Source organism: Empidonax traillii, unplaced genomic scaffold (genome assembly GCF_003031625.1).
Source record: "Empidonax traillii isolate 1590-97213 ecotype Southwest subspecies unplaced genomic scaffold, ASM303162v1 scaffold427:size767076, whole genome shotgun sequence".
Taxonomy (NCBI): Eukaryota; Metazoa; Chordata; class Aves; order Passeriformes; family Tyrannidae; genus Empidonax; species Empidonax traillii.
Window position 1 is genome coordinate 63,908 of NW_020955620.1, and position 20,507 is coordinate 84,414.

Below are 20,507 nucleotides of genomic sequence, written 5' to 3' on the forward strand. Positions count from 1 at the left end.
CTGCAGAATGGTAATACAGGAGAGAGCAAAACCTCACTCCATCATTAGATGTAAGGATTCAAGGAACAAGAGGAGTTCTTGGAATAGTCACAGCTAAGTACTGATCGACCAAAAAATTGTTAGGACAACTCTTGACTGTATTTTGGACAAAGAATATTCCACCAGTATCAATCCAATATTATTTTGCCACAAGGAATTTGAGTGGACTACATTCTAGTCAAAAGTCCCATTAATAACTCTATCTTTAAACAGAGTGTTGCCTGACTTAGTTCCACCAAGCAAAGAAAAATCTAACCAAGAAACTGTAAATACACAACACCTGTGTAAATCACGTCACTTCTTTTAGAAGCCTTGGGAGGCAGAGCTTCCATCAGTAATATTATGTATTGTAGCTCATATTCCTCTGCATTTGCAGTGTGCTTTAAAATCCTTTGAGCTACAACAGACAATCTTAAAACTGCATACAAGCTAAGTTTTTTGAGAGAAGTAGGTGCCACACAATTTCTTCATTCCATATTGTTCATAAACTAGGATTAATTCTGAAATTTGAAGAACTATGCCAGAGTATAGGCATTAGACTTCTTATTTTTATCTATACTTTTCCAGCTGCAGAGAAAAACTAAACCCCCATCACAGACTGAGGCATATATACAGCAAAAGCAAAAGGAGCTTTCACATGAGCAGTAAAAATGTATCTGAGAAACAATGTCCAGCAATGTAGCAAGTGTTGAGCAGTAATTTCAAAGAAGAGTGAATTACACAAACCCTAATCAATAGTTTTCACCCTGTTAGCAGACATGAGGTCAAACACAGTCATTAAAAAGAGGCTTGACAAAGTATTAATAACATGTTCCAAAAGAATTTCCACTCATACTAATGAAACCTAAAACAATTGGTTACAAATCCGAAAGGGGAAATAAGTCTATATCACCAATAGACTGGATGTTATGATTTCTTCACCAATACAAAGAGAAAAAGAGTAGGTGGTATTAATAAGCCTGCTCTGGGCTTAAATGTGCATTTTTAAAGTAACACAAAACAGAGGTATTCAAAAATCTCTTGGGCTCCTTTGCACTTGAGACGTTTTTCCTGGTCACCACTCAACTCCTTCCTAGCTGGGTTTGATATTCAACCAGCACTCCTACACTTACATTCTTTTACACTTACAGAGACTACATCATTAAGAAACAAAATATCTCTGCCAGCCATGGAGGATGTAAAAATCAATAAATCAATTTCATAAAACAAACTTTTTTTTTATATTGCTCCCTGTAGCAAGTGGAAAAAAAAGGCTGGTGTTAGGTAGGAATACTTTAAAAGCAATATGCAGTGCCCAAAACTGCACACAATATTCAAGGTGAGGCTGCCCCAGTGCAGAGCAGAGCAGAGCAGGACAATCCCCTTCCTCAACCGACTGGCAATGCTTTGCTTGATGCCCCCCAAGACATGGTTGGCCCTCCTGGCTGCCAGGGCACAATGACTCAGATTCAACTTGCTGTCAACCAGTTGCCTTCCAGCCCCAGTCTGTATGAATATCCAGTGTTGCCCCATCACAGGTGCAGAAACTGGCACTGTCCCTTGTAGAACATCATGTGGCTGGTGATTGCCCAGTCCTCTAATTTGTCAAGGTCTCTCTGCAGGGCCTCCCCGCCTTTGAGGGAGTCAAAAGCTCCTCCCAATTTTGTGTCATCTGCAAACTTGCTCATTATCCCTTTCAGTCCTCCGTCCAAGTAATTTATGAAGATGTTGAAGAGCTCAGGGCCTGAGATGGAGCCCTGTGGAACCCCATTAGTGACAGGTCACCAGTCTGATGTCACCCCATTCACTATCACCGTCTGTGCTCAAGCCATGTGCCAATTGCTCACCCACCACATGATGTGTTTATCCAGCTGTGGGCTGGACATTTTGTCCAGCAGGATCCTTCGAGAGACAGTATCAAAACCTTTACTGAAATTCAAAAAGATGACATGAACTGGCTTCCCTTGATCAGCTAGATGGGTTACCTTGTCGTACAAGGAAATCAGGTTGGACAACCAGGACATTCCTCTCATGAAGTTGTGCTGGCTGTGACCAATGACTGCACTGTCTTTCAGGTGTTTTTCAATGCCTCCCAGAATAATCTCCTCCATAACTTTACCAGGCACTGAAGTGAGACTGACAGGCCTATAGCTTCTGGGCTCCTCCTTCTTGACCTTCTTGAAAATTAGGACAATGTTCTCCAGCTTCCAGTCAGCTGGGACCTCTCTGGATTCCCAAGACTGCTCAAAAATCATCAACAGAGGTTCTGCAATGACACCAGTCAGCTGTTCATCCTAGGATTCTGGGATGAATCCCATCAGGCCCCAGAGATGGAGTAGTAAGCTCAGGGTCAGCTGGGAGTTGATCATTCTCACAGTCATGGTCCTCCAGCTCAGGGCACTGAGACCCGATTGGTCTATTATTCGTGTTGAAGATAGAGGCAAAGAAAGCGTTAAACACCTTGGCTTTATCTCGGTCTTTATCTTACCGCCATTTGTGAGGTGACCATCCTCATCTTGGAACTGGCCAATGATATTTCTGCCTACTGTCATTAATGTATTTGAAAAAACTCCTTTTACTGTCCCCCACATTTCTGGCCAGCTGAGCTTTGGCCATATGAATTTTCTCCCTACAGCAGCCAGTAGCATCTCTGAATTCTTCTCTTGTCACTTGACCTTGCTTCCACTGGAGAATGTTAATAAAGAAAAGCTGTGGCTGTTTGGCACCTACACTAAGAACTAGTTAGCTGGTGACAACAAGCAGGAAGGAAATGTTAAAAAATACCACTTGAGCACTTTAAGTGCTTTAAGGTGGCTTCTCTAACTTTCAACTAACATTAAGACCGGGGTTTGCTTTTAATTAAGTTTTATTTGACGTGCACAAGGTTAAAAGGGAACTGATGCTCTCTAAGTTTTGTCCTGTCATAATCCCTTCTCTACAGAGAATTCTGCGAAACCTCAGCTATAAAGCACACCATAAAATCTAATATTACTGTATTGTAGCACTGTCTTGGCCTGCAGGAATTTCCATAAAATTGTAGCAAGCAAACAGAGCAGCCTACAGTGATCTTTTTGTAGATCTTGTAAGACATACTTCTTTTATTTCCAAAATTATTGCAACAGGACATGATTTTTTTAGCAATTTAAATAGGCACTTAAGATGACCTCTACAGTGCCAATTCCTTTCCTCCTCCCCATTATTTTGCTGGCAGCTGAAAATCCAGAATAAATTATTTCTTCTTTTGGGATAGATGTTTCAGGTTGAAAGAAAGAATTACAGAAACCAGGATAAGATTTTCTACATTGCTAGCAGTGTTAGAAGAGAAAATACAGCATTTTCTACAAAGCAAATTCAGAACCTGTCATAAGCCTTGATGTGTAAATTGAATCAGAGAAGCAGAAACAGTTTTTAAAGAAATGAAAGTTAATTAATGGTGGAAAAAGAAGCAGTTTTTTCTCAAGTAGATTGCCATCTCTTGGACAGGAATTAATGTAGTAGGAATTCCCAAATCTGAGAACTCACGAGCAGAATCAGAGCTTACCATGAAAACCAGAAATATGTATCAAGAAATATAATCTTGGAAATATAAGTTTGGATTGGTTAGTATGTTTTGACTGGATTCTATTAGTAGAAAACAAAAGAATAATATACATACAACATATCCTGAAATCAATTTGGTACAGAACGTACAATATTCCAGACAATACTGCCAGCTTTAGTTACATTTTTCTGCAAGGGATGACACCACCACTAAAAATCCCAGACATGCCTTGGCTCTGTCTTTCAGTTAACCCTGTCATTAAAAACAATATTTTCCTATGTATTCTATTCAGCTTTTATTCTATTCATCCATTTAGCTTTCTCATCTGATTGGGCTTCCTGCATCTCCCTTTATAGAATGCAGAATAACCTCTTGAAATATCATTCATTACTAAAACTTTCTTCTCCTCCATCACCTGAAAAATGTCATTATCTTCTATCTTCTGTACTGCTACTAAGTAATATCCATACATGATATATGTTTTTCCAGTAGAGATTCCCAATTTACTTGTTGGTTACTACAATAACTAGTACAGTCTGACACTTCATCAAAAGCAAGCAACTGAAACTCATCTTGTGCATGCAGTCCAACAAGTGAGATCTCACAGAGAAAGAATAGCGCATACATGTTAAAGTGCTTGCAGGGCTATTGACCTAGTTTTCTGTATTGCAAGGAGCTTCATGAAGTCTGATGTGCCACTCAAACAATTCGCTTAGATGGTAAGAGATTGAAATTTCCAGAATACGTATCTGTGATCCATGGAATCTTTTCAGAAATGTCCCTTATCAGAAATCATTATATCCAGCAATATACCTATCCTAAGCAGGTAAAGTTACATACTGTGGTAACATCGTAAGTTTATCGGGACATTTTGCTCTTTTTATTAGTACGTGAAGGAATTGGGAATACTGAAAATTGAGTTGAGTCTCCTCAGGGAAATAGTAACGAATGGTTTTATCCTAAGCACATGTTACTTATAGGCAGTCTTGCATATACATATGTTAGTACAGAGACAAGTAATCATACACACCTATGGGAACGGGTTATATGTTGATATAATAGACTGAGTACAACAGACCAGTCATTCAGAAAAGCTCATTTTAAACAAGAACCTACGCACGAGGCCTGTCATCAAGTGCTAAAAGTCTCCTACCTAATTTGAATAAATTAAAATCAAAAGACAAGTAAATCACCTCAGAGTTTGCAAGAAAAAAAACATAAATATGATCATGATGTGTATATGATAGGAAACACACAGTGAGAGCTGTGTAATACCATGAACATGCTTTCATTCTTATTGCCTAGAATTATGAAACTGCATTTCCAGCAGAGATCCTGCATACAAAATAAAGACAGATTTAAGATTTCCTTAAATTAGGCAATCTCAAACTATGCACTGAAGAGTGAACCAAAGAAGTTCTAATCAAGAGGATTACTCCGACTTAAGTAATAGATAGATTGAAGTAAAATGGTATCAGAGTTAACCTTTTGCATCTTTGCCGTCCTAGACACTGACTTCCCACAAGTACTGCATCATCATGCTAAAAAAAATGTTGAACAGCCACTCTGGGGATGGGAGTGGCTCTTGAAAAATTCTGTGAGGAAACATGCACGTCATGATATGTTGATCTAAACTGCTGTCAATATAGGCAAGCATCACATTGCATTATTCTTTCATTACCTCACCAGCATTTTATAGTTAGTTCTACACTGCCAAGTTTTTAATCTCACAGCTGCACACTTTGTGAGAAGTCAAGCCACGCAATTCACTAGTTACCCAATAAAACTAACCATAAGTTTTTCATTATTGGTTCACCTTGAGCTCATATTGAACTTTCAAGTACAGGAATTTATCAGCTGTACCCTGATGTGCTAACTATACAGTTAAAATAAAGCATCAATGTAGAACCATACAGAAAAAGTCTTCTCTTATCTCTGCCTCACACTGAAAGCTTGACCTTCTCTAGTTCTCTCCTGGACATGTTAAGTGCCTGTTTGGGATGCTGTTATAGGGAGTCAAAGATGCAGGTTTATATACCTTTCAGGTAGAAGAGGGATCAGAGCAGAGATCTCCCACATTCTGAGCGCTGACAGCTCTGCAACCACATCTTTCTTTTATGGAGAAGCTAGGCATCTAACTTAGTACCTTCTTTTTGTGCATGTATCAAACCAGTTCATTTTAAGAAGGTCACTACTTGGCTCAAGCTCATAAGCAGCCAACTTGCTGTGGAACTGCACCGGCCTTTTGGGGGAGGATAGCAGGTTGGCAAGCATTATTCTCAGAGTTCAAAAACATGCCCAGATCTAACTGCTTGCTAGAGAAGCAGAAAATCTTTTGTTCATCAGAACTAACATTTCACATTGGGAATGACTCTTGAATGTGTCCCATACAGCCCCATCCTGCAGTCTTGCAAATGAAAATGTCAAGGACAGGTGCCTCAATTATTTGCTTCCACTAACTTTGACATTTAAACTCATTTTTTGATTACAAGTAGGATCAATTATTTCTAGCACAGAGGGGTGAATTGCAACAGCAAAGAAACTGTCCTGAAAAGGAAAGAAAGAATGATAGCGATCACAGCAAAGCTATCTCCAAAACTTGTTGTATTTGGTTATGAGAAGTGTTATGTTGTACCTGATTGTAGAGAGCGTATTTTCTCTTAAAACCACAATCCAGCTACACAAAATAGGAGAAAAGGAACAGCATCTTTCTCAAGTATTGTAGAAGGGAAACACATTTTCTTGAGCATTGTTTTCCCCCAGAAGTTTTTAAGAAAAGCTGAGGTCTAACACACATTTGAAATAACTTCATAATGATGCTTTCAAAACACAAGCTAAATAATCACACTCTTAGTTTATTGCAAACTGATTTGGATCCTTAATAAGTTGTCAGTGAATTCAACCAAGGCCCTCCATTTGCTACAAACAGTAACTTCTGTTGATACATGACCAAATTGTGAATATAGTGTATCTACTTCAGAGAAAATAGAGAAACCCTATTTACCTCACTGGGATGCCTTTTTTTTTTTTTTTTTTTTTTTTTTTTTTTTTTTTTTTTTTTTTTTTTTTAAATTAAGAAAAATAAAGTTATCTTTTTGCCACAAATAATGGAAATCATTAAGTGCATAGGTACTAAAACTGAATGGAGAAGTTCAGTGCTAAGTTCAAAAGCCATCTGTTCTCTTCAGATAGAGAAATCTCTCAGATTGTCTCCAAACTTAGAAAAGAGAAGTCTACATTGCATTGCAGAACAGTACAGGCATCTCCACATTACTTTGTTTTCTCCAATAGTATAAATGTGCTCAGCTGTAAAGCTTCCAATTTGCAGCTGATCCAAAGCTAATCAAAAATCCACACAAGCATAAAGACACAGTACTGAGTCACGAAGCAACGATTTACACAGTTCTTTTTCCCAATAAATACTTTGTGTTTATTGTGGATTCCTCTATTTCACTAGTGACTTTACATACTTAAAGACTGTCTTATTAATAATTTTATGTAATAACCATAGCATCAGTAATAAAAATCAATGCCTACAAAAAAGTGACTCACTAGCTTGTTGATGATGCTCTTCTCCACTTTGGAATGGGTTGAATTCATAAGTAGATACTTTGCTTTTCAATAACAATGTCAGAACATTGTCCACCTTCTCTACAGAAGAAAACTTCAATGCCTACTTAAAAGAAAAAAAATAAATTAGTGCATTTGTTGTATATGTATTTTTAACTTTATCCTCAGAGTGCTGGTGAACCAAATTACACAGAGCAGTATTATTACAAACTCACTCTTAGTAAGAGCAGCACAGTTTTTGAAAACTATATAAGGGATATTCTAATATAGAAGAAACTAGATAACGTGGTCCAACTGCAGAAAAACGTTTATAATAACATCAGAAGTTCAGCCATCACTTAAAAACTTCTGGACGAAGTATAAGGATGGGAAGATTTATGTTTTATTACAGCAGTAATTCGGGATGAGTTTATAGTTACTCAAAACCTTGTGGGCTTGTCTAGGTAGGAAACAGCTTCAGCTCCATCAGCCAAGGCTTAACATTGCTGACAGAATAAGAAACTGTTATCAACAAGATAGATTCGTTTACTAATAAACACACAGTCTTTAGACAAGGGAAATTCTCACTGACTGCCATAGGATCCTTTCTGGATTGCCTCCTTCTGGACAGAAGACCAAGATCTATTCCTAATGACATTCAAGGTAGCCATAATTAAGTATTTCTTTGCTTGGCATGACAAGAAAAGCGCAACTACAGTGATTTGAACAGTGAGAATATTTTTACACGTGCTACTCTAGTCTGTGCTGCACTGGGCACCCAAAGGAGCTCAGCCACAGCAGAGAGGCACTCAGGGGGAGCTGGTTTACTCTGCTCAGATGTCAGCAGCCCTGCATTAAAGTTTGCCTTCCCATAGTTGAACTGCTTCTGGTCAAGACCATTCGGGGATCACTAAAAGGGAACATCTGCAGACATGCTTAGCATATGAACTTAAAAAGAAACTCTCCGACTGACATGTTGAGCAGAAAAAGGACAGAGGGGTGGTCTACTGATGAAACATGAAGTTTAATTCCCAAGGCTGTTAAAAGGGAATGAGAAAGTAAGTATGATGTGACCAGAAAATGTTGAATGCACAGGCAGGATATAATTTTCATCTGACTCCTACTCAGAGGAAGCTAACAATATGATTGTTTATTTTTCCCATAATTAACCTCGGCCCTTCCAATATTATGACACATAAAACCCATCATATTTCTTTTCATAATTCACTCCCTTGCTGTACTGTTACATTACATTCCCTGTATTTTTTATTCCATAATGATGAATAAATAAATTAATCTTCAATAACCAAAGCAATAAGCATTAAAAAAAAAAGTCTGCCTGGGAAAAAAAAAACTTGTTCTAGAAAAAAAATCTAACCTGAGTACTGGACTTTCAGTGTGAATTGAGAGAGCATGTGCAAAACCTCCCAAATATCTATAAAACCCCCAAGCTATTAACATGAGTAACAACATTATATTTACAAACTATTAAGAGGAATAAGGAAGTTAAGAAACCATGTTATTCTCTACTTCTTCCAAGCAGATCTTCTTAGATATGGTATCTTCATCAGTACTACCTTCATAAAGTTCAGTCTAGAGTAGGACAAAACCAAGTAACAACACAGGAACTACCTCAGGTGAGTGTATATTAAGATACTGTGTCATGAAGAAAGATGCTCAAAACCACTGGTATTCACTGAAGCAACTATATAGCAGAAATTCTACTATATAGAGAATAAGAATATAGGTGGGCTTCTAGACAAACTAAACCCAAAGCAATATTTTTAATCTCTATTTAAAATGACAGGGACACCCCTCACACATTTTACTACCTATCTAAAAAAAAAAACCAAACTGCTGATGTTAAAAAAAAAGTACAAACAAAACAACGAAAAAACACCCCAAGAACATCTGCATCCAGAGGAGCAACTTCAGACAGAGTCCATTTCAGACTCTCTTGTATATCAAAGCCAAATAAACACCCCATAGTCTCTTTTCAGCAAGCACTGAGTAATCTTGCCTAGAAAGTTCTTCTGCTTTTTCATATGACCTGAGGCAAGAATCCTTCCTTATCCCTTTTATTTGGTCAGAAATCTAGGGGAGGAGTACATTAAGAATGCATAGCTCTCACTTCACTCTCAATCAAATTTACATGGAGTAAAACAAGGTTTCACAATCTGAGATGGAACAAGTTCTTGAACTGAGCAGTGCACACAACTTCAGGAATTTGCAGCAAAATTTTTAAGGCCATACAAAGTTGCGTAGTTTATCACATCAGGCTAGTTTGGTTTTTACAAGCTGTTGAGACAGATAACAATTTGTTCAATAATGATGAATACATAAATTAATTTTCAATAATCAAAGCAATAAGGATTAAAAAAAAAGTCTCTGCCTAGGAAAAAAAGATCTTTGAAACTTGTTCTACAAAAAAAAAAAAAAAAAAACCAACTGATTAAATTAGAGTTAAATTTCTCATACTTTACAGAACTTCCAGCATACCCATTTCTATGATTTCCAAATCAAGCACCATGCATTTCTTATAGAGTTATCAGTGCAATTTTCTTCAAGTTTTCCACCTCAATTTTTTTTTCCTCTTACTCCAGGGATCTAAAATCTGAAGATTCAAGTACTTATTTAACAAGCTACATTGCTAACTAAACCATAACAAGTAACTTCATTCTGCTACTCTACAAAGAAGACACAAAATGAAAATCTAGATTAGTTCCTAAAAAATAAACAAATCTGTCAAATCTTCCCAAGAAATCTCAGTAATACTAAAAACCTGAAGTTCATGTTGAAAGTTCACCAAAGCCAAAAGAAGCAGAACTGTATTTAAAATAAAGCACACTGCAAGGGAGTGCTGAGGCAGTCGGGAGTTTGAGGAAGCCCACATTTTATCCGAATAAAGATCTACAACCTGACAGAAAAGAAGTAAAAGTGCTCCTTCCCCCAGTGTCCTTGCAGCCACTCAGAATTAAGCTAGTGAGTTTGCAGGCAATGCTTCCCATCGTCTCTGCAGCACAGCCACCTGTTCTCTGCTTCACCCGTGTCAGAGTGAAAGCTTGATCCTTCTGCAAGCACTACTACTTGCTCCAGAGCTCATCATCAACAACTTAACCCAGCTCAGTAGCAGCTCCCCAGGTGCAGGCACTATCTCCCTTCCCTCACTCCTTTTTAGAGCAACAGGACACAGCTGTGAACAGAAAAACCCCAGGTGCTGACCATCACACCTGGGCTTCCAAAACATCCTTAAAAAGGGAGGCCGCCAAGCACATATCTTGCTACTTTTGCAAATAAGATGATCTACTTTCTTTAGTAACTGCTCACCAAGCCCTGAAAATCTGTGCCACTGAAATGCAGCATACACAGCCACTAAATAATTGTATTCCACACTGACTTTAGCAGTACTAACAAGGTTACATTTACATAAAGATGAACTTCTCCAGTAGTTCTTACATATCAGACTCTACTTTATATGCACCTCCATATCTAGATTACTTCTACCAAAGAGCATGGGCTAGGTTTAAAAATCACTCAGGCATTTCTGACAACTTTAGTCAGTGACAGAATATGGAGAGCTTTCATAGCTAGAGGAAAAGAAAGAAACATTTTAAAATAACAGCTGCTGACGTGGCTGAAAAAAATTGAAATATCAAATACAGTTTCAAAGGTAGTATCTCTGGGGATCAGGTAAAGGCACATACATAATATCACCACATAAGTCATATAGCTTTTTACAAGTTTAAAGGCTGCAGTTTATTTTCATTCTTCTTTTCCAATATGCACCATCACTGGAATCCTGTTTGATGACTGATAAAAACATCATCTCTGATACCGAGTATCTCAGAATCATAGGAGTACTATTCAACCAAAGTTTGTTACAAAGACTTCCTTAATCTCTCCAGATATTCTAAGTCACTCAAGCTAATATGAGCATAATTTCCATAATAAGGATATTACCTTTTTCAACTTTGTTTTTAAACCTAATAAATCAGTGCCAGTAAACTCCAACACTAAATAACTGAACAAATAACTCCCTTTGACAGAAAAGCTGAGAGAAAAAACAATGCAGCATGTAAATCCAGCATGCCGAAATAAGAAGCTGATGAGAAGTAAAAAATATAGTTTTTATTTATGAATTTAAGAACCTTAAAATCAGCCTGTACACTGGGTTACTGTGAGAACATAAACTCCCTAAGAAAGTTTCTTTTAATTCAGAATTATATAAAAGAGAGATAAAAAAGAGGGAATCAAAAATCATGGCCTTTAGCCAACCTTCACCCTCCTACATTCTTACAGCAAGTTCATTCAGCATTATGATTGAGTTATTATGATCCCAGCTCTTCCCACTTTACTACAAGATTTCAGGTTTTTGCTTTTGAAACCTATGCAAAGAAACTTCTTTCAACTGCTTTATTTATTTCATTACATTTTAATATTTTTCTGGTTGCTTAAAATGTCTTGCTGATATTGGTAAATGTCTTTTAAATTCAGACAAATTTGGAACACAGAAAATTACTACCTATCAGATGTAGCGAGTAATTTTATCCAAAGCCTTAATTTGTAAAATCTTAGATTACGTTTAATCTAAACTTAAGATGATGTCAATCTTTAATTGCTCTCTAAATCCAGATTCATAAGTGCAGCAGTACCACACTTCGTTAGTCTCGCACCGAGGTATATGAACTGACCTGACCATGAGTAACAGGAATGGACAGCTGGAAGTCTATTTATTGGGGTTTGTGTATTTGTTTGGCTTTACTGGGGGACAAAGTGGAACATCTCGAAAGGGGAAAGCTTGGCAAAACAATATACAATACAGTGAAAGCATTTCACCAAAGCACCGTGTCTTTGGTACACGCTATCGTAGCAATTTGCTTTCATTGCAGAATTTAAACAAGGAGATACTTCTCAGATTGCAAGCACTTGTGAAAATCCTGAACTTTTCTTTGAACCACAGAGTGATATTGCTTTGATCAATAATTGCTGTAAGCTTTTCTATTTTATATCAGTTTTGTTTTTCATTGTGTTTGATTGTTACTTTGCATAGATAAATGCCTGTTGCCCCAGGATACTTTTGCAAATAAGCTGATAGTCTCAAAGGTTTTAATTATCATGGTTAAATAAAAGTTACTACTACTCCTGCTACTTCATGGGAATTCTAATTAGTATCAAGTCTGTTTTGTTTTTCCTTTTGTGAACATATTTTAAAGATTAAGTTAAATTATGCTCTGTAAATTGCATCTTTATAATGTATTTTATTGACATTAAATCAGTTTAACGTGAGAGCTGATTTAAAAAGTTTGAAGAAGTATTTCCTAGTGTGCACTGCTGCTCCACACAGAATTATTTTTGCATTTGAATATGATTTGAATTGCATGTGTTTTATTAAATATTAGTCATGCTGGTTAAATGAAGGGTCAAACTCCTGAATATCACAAATAGCTCTCCAGTGGAAACAGCAGGTGTGCTTTAGGTATCTAGGTTACCATGTTAATGACAACACTTCTTATGCATAAAAGTTTAAATGAAATGTGTTGGAAGCTTACTTTGATGTAGTTCAAAATACAAGCTAAAGAAGGACAGATACTATAAAGAATTTAAGAATCCATTTGTACTTTGAGTTGCACTATTTTTCTTGTGCAACAGCCTGTTTTCTTAGAACAGAGGTAACTTGTATTTGGAAGGAATCCACCCCCATCCTTAACAGAACACTAATAATGCAATACATCATTTTTATTAATCCTTTTGTTATGAGTGTAATGCCTTAGGTGGTGGACAAGGTAGATTTGTCACTGGAAAATGAGACTGTCTGCATTGGAAACACAGACTATTATTTTTGTTCTGGCTTTGCAATTACAATATAGACATCATGACAAGTCTGCTTGGGCTACCCACTATTCAACAAATGATACTTGAGATTCCATCCTTTCTCAATATGTGCTTTCTTTTCTTGTTATTTCTTATGTGCCACTGGCAAGGAACAGGCTGCAGAGCACTGCAGTCTGCTGTGCTGATTTGAAACCCAGCTCAAAACCTGATTTTTTTCTAAATATACGCAAAGAATCTGCATGGCAACCAGCAAGCAAATCACATGAATGATACAGCAGCTGTAAATGGACTCTATACGAATAGCAATCTACTGCCTCCCATACAAGCTATGCCAGAAAAACCCCATTTGCTGGCAAATGAATAATAACCCTCCAAATACAATGTGGTTTAAGATTACTTGCTTCTATTGGTTTTGGAACATGTGCAAAATAACACTTTAAATGGAGAGGGACTTCACTAATATTTGTTCTTATTTTCATCCTTTGTACACTGGTCATTTCCGTATCACAAAGGATGTTTATGTCACTCTCTAAACAAAAACAAGAAAAGAGAAAATTTGTTTTCTCTTGCCTGCCTGGATTACAACTAGATATCTCAGAGACAGGCTTCTTAATCCTGAGCATATTATTGAGCCATTACTAATTACTGTGTAATCAAAAGATTGCATATTATCTCTTAGTTCATATAAGCACTTACATTCTATTTTTCTTTAATTAAAAACTGAGAATTCAACTTACCTGACAAGTGAAAGCTATTGGGTCAGCCACTTTCTTTAAAATGGGCTCAATCTCCTCTAGTGCAGTGTAATACTCAATGAGTGCTGTGGTCTTAACGATTCCCCCACAGTAGACATTTACATATACAGGGCCAGCAGGAAAATCTTATAAAACACAAATTGGAACAGTAGCTGAAAATATTTTACAGTCTCAGACCAGAGATCTCAGGGAATGAGTAAAAGAACAGGAAAATATCACAGGAAAAAGCACAGAGTTGATGAAGTGGATTTGCATTTAACAGGTGATTCAGTGTAGTCAGTTTTTTATTCATGTCTTTCAGTCCAACATTACAAAGCTGACAAAAGAAAATACATATCTGTAAATCTGTAGAAAGCAAAGCTGTTGTACTGCTCCGCATTAGAAATGAGATGAAAACAGAATGCTAAAAATTTCCAATTCCCCTTTGTAGACTGATGACCTATAATCAGCTCCCTTATGCCTACATATTAAGGAAAAGTAGAATTGCTATTCAATTTTTGAAAAGTTTTCCTTAATTGCAGTCAAGGTTCTCAAGACTGGATTCGAGCTAGGCTGAAGAAATTGCAGTATAATTAATTCCATTTCATTTGTTTACCTCGTAAAAGCAAAAGGAAAGAGGCATTCATAGTCTTTTGCTTAAGTATGACTCGCTTTGTGCGGGCAGCACAAACCTACTTTATGAGCACATTTCCCAATTCATTAGTATTTATTGTGCCAGGCATTCTGCTGGACCACACCAGCACAGTTTTCTTAAAATACTAACTCTGCCCACAAAACAGTGATAAAAGGGACAACCCTGAAAATGGAGAAGAGTAATGGGACCAAAATAAGTAATCTAATAGAACATTATGTTAAATCACTTAAATGGAAACTGGCCAAATGCTTTAAAAAAACCCAACCAAACAAACAAAAAAAAAAACAACCAACCCCCCTCCCCCCCAAAAAACACCCAACCCCCCAAAGAAACCAACCAAAAAAACCACACAAAAAAAACAAACCAAAAGAGACTTTTTACAAACATCAGATTGGCTGGACCAAAAAAGGATACTCCCAGATTTCCAACTTCTCCAGATTTTTGAAAGACATTAATGACATTATCATTTAATCAATTTATCATTAAGGCCAAATGATATAAAAATGAAACTTGGGCTACAGCCCTCTGTAATTTTTTTTCCTATTTCATTTACTGTTCATATTTTGCTTCTTCATCCACTAGAAAACCCTTCTTATGATCAACAACGTTCTCACAAAGCAATTTTGGAAGAATCTTTTACGATCTGTGAATGAGGATTTCACCTTTTGTTCTCTGAAATCCAGCTACAGATAAAAGCTGCCTGTTGTTTATTTACTTCTCAGACAGGTTGCTAAAACAAACTCTCTGCACCATCCCAGTGATAAAGACCTTTCAGGCCATATGTGACCATCAGCCCAGGGCAGTGTTCAGGATGAAAATCACAGAATCATTTCGGTTGGAAAAGATGTCTAAGATCACTGAGCCCAACCTTTGACCGAACCACCACCTTGTCAACTAGACTTGCCACGTCCAGTCATTTCTTGAACATTTCCAGGGATGGTGACTCCCCCACCTCCCTGGGCAGTCCATTCCAATGTCCAATCACACTTTCTGTGAAGAAATTCCTCCTAATGTTCAACCTAAACCTCCCTTGGTGCAGCTTGAGGCTATGTCTTCTTGCCCTGTCCTCGGCTACCTGGGAGAAGAGGCTGACCCCCATCTGGCTACAACCTCCTGTCAGGTATTTGTAGAGAGCAATAAGGTCTCCCCTGAGCCTCCTTTTCTCCAGGTTGAACAAGCCCAGCTCCCTCAGCTGCTCCTCGTGTGACTTACTCTCTAGACCCTTCACCAGTTCTGTTGCCTTTCTCTGGACTCACTCCAGCACCTCAGTGTCTTTCTTGCAGTGAGGGGGTCCAGAACTGGACACAGGACTCAAGGTGTGGCCTCACCAGTATCGAATCACATAGAATTACCCAAACCTAGCTCCGAGAAGCCACAGTGGAAAATTGTAGCTTATATGTATACATTTTCTCCTATCTAGTGTTCTATTGCAATCGTTTTAGAGTAAAATGTAGGTTCCTTTGGGAATTCACAGCATGCAATGCAGTAGCAAACTATACTCTGAATCCATAGGTGAAAAATCTTTAATTCTTAACTCACATCAAAAGGGTGGAGACAGGTGTGGCCACTAAATCTGCACAGATCTTCCAAGAGAAACTGTTGTTAAATAAGTGAAACTGTTAGCATTTTAGTTATGGATCATGGGGTGGAAAAAAATCATTAGAAACCTGCAAAGCTGAGTGATACAGAGAAATGGCATGAACATGCACAAAGAAAAGAAATTATTTCCTGCATCAGTAAAAATTATAGAGGGAAGTATAACCAAATTTACTGCATTAAATATAAAATGAAACGTTTTAGTAATAGAGTAATAAGAAAAGAATATTAGCTTTGCATTTTATGGCCGTAATTTTGAATAATGTTAATCTGTAACTAATCAATGACATTTTAAGACTGCTACCTGCCATTTAACCACAGAAAACCAATCTAAGAGAACCTAGTTTCCCATAAATCACAAGGCCTTGCTTTTCTGCATTATTAATAAAAGTTCTGTGTGCAAAACCCATATAAAGGAAACACCTACAAAATAGAAGGAAGTGAAAGTAGTTATCAGAAAAAGTAAAGGGAGTTGAAAATTTTCAATTTACTTAAAGGTAAGGAGTATTTTTCTTACCTAAGGCTTTCACGTACTTGACCTTCTTATTCCAAGAGGCTGTCTGTGTCCTAATTCGTTGATTTTCTGATATGAATTCAATTTCTAGAGTTTCATCATCTATTTCATCTTTCAACAGAATGAATATTTCACCAGGGTTCTATAAAATTAAAATGTGTTCCCATTAGTCCTTCAGAAAATTATACTGAAAGTTTAAAATTATGTTTAAAGAGTATTGAAAGAACTTTCCTTTACCAACAGCTTTATGCAAAAAAATCATACTACCAAAACATGATGCTACCTCTAAATAATAGATTATAATTAACTAAAAAATACCTTCAGTATTTTACTGACATAAATGACACAATTAATGTAGGAATTTAAATTCAGCTTACCTAACAATATTTTGAAACAGTATTTTAAATGCATATATAGGTGAATTGTTACATTTTCTAAGGCCGCTCTATAGTCTAGGAGAATGACATCCATTCTAATAAGAACCTAAAATACTTTAGAGTCACTTAAACTCTTACAGTGAGCTGACAGTAAAGTAAGATAGACACAGCAGGTGATGTGAGACAATACCCCTCTACTACCTCCTGAACCAGGGGGAAAGTTACTCTCCTAGAACTGTACTGATCCCAACAATGAAACAATGTGTGCAAGTCATCGTTAAAAAACAGACAGTAAGCAAAATGGGTGACATTCTATGTACACTGCAACCCCCATATCTGACCATGGCCACTCACTTATATAAAGGAATGCAGTGCTGGATTTTGTACTTCCTCTGTTTACACCGTCACATATTTCTCACAGCAACTGATTAAAAACACATATGAACATTTACGTCCATTGAATACGCATGCAGATATGTATATATAAATATTTCTGATTTAATTTTAAGTCCCACTAGGTACATGCTTACACAAGCACTTGCGTAATTCATGCTATGGGCACATATACACGTACCCAAACGCCCGTCATGGCTTCTTGCCAAGCGATACTCCACATCTCTCAAGAAGAGCCTGACTACACGCTCCCTCTAAACTATCGGGCCCTCATGACAGTAATACTTCTACTCAAGCTGCCAAATAAATCTAATAGAGCTAAAATACCTCAGAGGCTATCTCCAAACTATTTTATCTGCAAATCTTTTGACTGCAGTGCGGATGTGACACAAAGGCAAAATAAATCCCACTGTAGTCTCAATGCACTCTCATTTGGCCCCTTAACAATTTTGTAAACAAATAGTAGATATAGTACGATTAGACTGCAGAAGGAAGAGGAGAAGAACATTGAAAGTTATCCCAAAAATTTTAGCATCCAAAAATCTTACCTCACATGATACTCTTCCTGGAAGCACCAATATCGACTGCTCCTTAGTTTCCAAACTTTTTGAAAGTACCTCATTTTTAGAACTGAAGTCTGTTGTTTCTGATGCTGCCATGACATTTGACAAATTAATATCAGAGCTAGTCCGGTGATCTGAAATAAATAATGTGGTATGAGAACATTGTAAATAATCCAGAATCAACACAACACTGTAATGATGTGTTTTCCAATGTATTACTCATATGGCATTTGGAGTCACATTAAAGGGTACTGCATGAAAGCCTGGAAAAATTCCTTTAATGTAAGTGTGATGACAAAGAGCTTGCCTCTCAAGTTCTGATCCTGCAGCCTTAATTTACATGAACAGGCTCTGCTCATACATTTGTCTTACTAAAATCAAAAGGGACACAGCCTTTAGACCAAAATCATTGTGACCACCCAGGTCACAGAGATCAGACAGTTTTGTAGTCTCAGAAAAACAGATTCTCATACACTAGGATAAAATGGGACTTCTACCACTCTTCCTTTCCCCATACGAAAACAAACACATGCTATATGTTTACAACATCTGCCCACCTATCTGCAGGAAGGGTTAACATGAGGGCAGTGATACCTGTGACCAGGTAACTGTGAGAGTAGGCACAGACTTCCTCCATAGTATTTGCCTGCATTAATGGATGGAAGGCATACATTTTTTTAATTGGATGATCTGGGTTTGGAAATGCTATGCCTGTCATACAAGTAGCTTGCAATCACGTTCTTTTCTGTTTTGCTGTACCAGAAAAGGCCGAAGAGCCACTGTGAATCCTTCACCGTATTTTAATCCTTCCCAGAATTTTAATGATGAAATAGAACTGATGACTGCATCTGCAGAGCTCTGACTAAGCCTGTGTTTTAGCAAAGGTATTCTTCACACCTGCTACTTCTCAGCTGTATCATTACTACTCCTTTCCAGACACTCTATTACCCTGTATGAAACACTCTCGCCACCCATCTCAAAGGACTGCAGCAGCTCTTCATCATGCAGGATTACTCAGGATACTGCAGTCACCTAGTCAGATTATTGATATCATTGCATGCAATTCAGAGTTAAAACCCTGACTGGCTGATGAGAAAATATCCTGAGAGACATTCACAGTATCTTGTATTACTGTAAATTATGAAACACTCACAGTCAATTACATTCAAGGATACAAAGAAATTTTCAGGCACATCTTTTCCTCTTAAATGGGTGTAGAATATTAAAATAAATTAGTGATGGGCAGAATGCAGAACAGTAGTAATTTGGCTTTGCTCAAACAGTACCACAGGCATTTTGAGTTTTTTGCAAAAGTGCCCAAGTGACTGAGGTACACAAACCACACAGTGCTCCTGAGTGGCACAGAAACCTTTCCAGTGAGTGTCAATATTGGATATTTACAATTACTTTTCTCACTTGCTTGCCTTTATTCAGTTCATCTGATTCATATGCACCAATTCATCTGATACAGAATGTTCTCTTTCCTTACCAATCCTGCCTTGCTTGGATTTTAATTAACTACTACTACAGTAAATGTACCTGCTGAGTGAATTATGCCAGGGCATGCTATATCTGATGTAGAATTTTTTTTTTTCTCCAGAAATGTGCTTTGATTGTTAGTGAGATCTCAGAAAAAGGGTAAAAATAATAATAGAAAAGAGAATAACATTTTTCCACATTTCCTCAAGGAAGCTAAAGTTTCTTTGAACATCTAAGGTAGGTGAGTTTGGTGATCAACCCTAGCTACTAAAATCTACCCAGTTTACTCCTGCTTACACTCAAAAAAATTCTGAATTTAAGCTGTGAATTCAATGCAGATTGGTAAAATTACACTGAACCTACGGAAGTACTATTAATTCCATTTGCTTTATTTTAGAAGTTAAATAGGCTACAGTGAACAAAGGCTATTTTGATTCCAAATGAGAGCCCCCACACAGTTCAATGCAGTTTAACTAATCCAGCTCAAAATATAAGTACACTAATTTCTCTGATTATCACTGTGAAGACGAGACTTTATTTAGCACCGCCCTTCAGAAAAAGGAAGTTCTGAACCCTTGCTGAGGAAAACAGGTCGGATACTTTACAGCAGCCTTACAAGGTCTACTAGAAAGATGGAGAGGGACGTTTTACAAGGACATGCAGGGATAGAACAGGGGGAATGGTTTCAAACTCAAAGAGGGTGCGTTTAGATTAGATACTAGGAAAAAATGCCTTATAGTGATGGTTCTGAGACACCTGAATAGGTTGTCCAGAGAAGCTGTGGATGCCTCATCCCTGGAAGTATTCAAGGCCAGGTTGAATGGGGCTCTGAGCAACCTGGTCTAGTGGGAGGAGTTCCTGCCTATGGCCAGGGGTTTGGAACTAGGTGGTCCTTTCCAACACAACCACTCTATGATTCTATAATACTGTATGCCCAGAGCACATACTTTGGGAATATTATGTGTTCACATTTCAAGTCACTCATAAACCTTACACTTAAACACACAGAATTCACTTCAGAGAATAACTCACATGAGGTGCACGCTGCTTCCAAAATTTTTTTTGGCCACTTTAGGCAAAGGAGTCTCACAGAGAAAAGAAACCTTTCATTATCAGATTGACAAAATGAAAGGAATGAATAACAAATCTGGTAGGCACTGTATTCTCAGATGTCAGCCGTCTGTCAGTGATCGTTCTTTAAGGATCATGTAGATGCATCCTAATCTATGTGAAGTTCATGACAACTTTATTTGTAG

The 20,507-nt window shown here is 37.4% G+C and overlaps 1 protein-coding gene across 1 annotated transcript in view; it reads right to left on the reverse strand.

Moving 5' to 3' along the window:
• The window catches only part of BANK1 (B cell scaffold protein with ankyrin repeats 1), a gene marked incomplete at its 3' end in the record, with an annotated part of 115,697 nt that overhangs the window by 63,428 nt on the left and 31,762 nt on the right, over positions 1-20,507 (reverse strand). Inside the window, exons 3-6 of the mRNA XM_027894453.1 lie at positions 17,758-17,906; positions 16,443-16,581; positions 13,678-13,820; positions 7,112-7,232 (exon numbers count right to left, since the gene is read on the reverse strand). Coding sequence (XP_027750254.1) covers positions 7,112-7,232; positions 13,678-13,820; positions 16,443-16,581; positions 17,758-17,906 — 552 coding nt within the window. The remainder of the gene's footprint in view (positions 1-7,111; positions 7,233-13,677; positions 13,821-16,442; positions 16,582-17,757; positions 17,907-20,507) is intronic.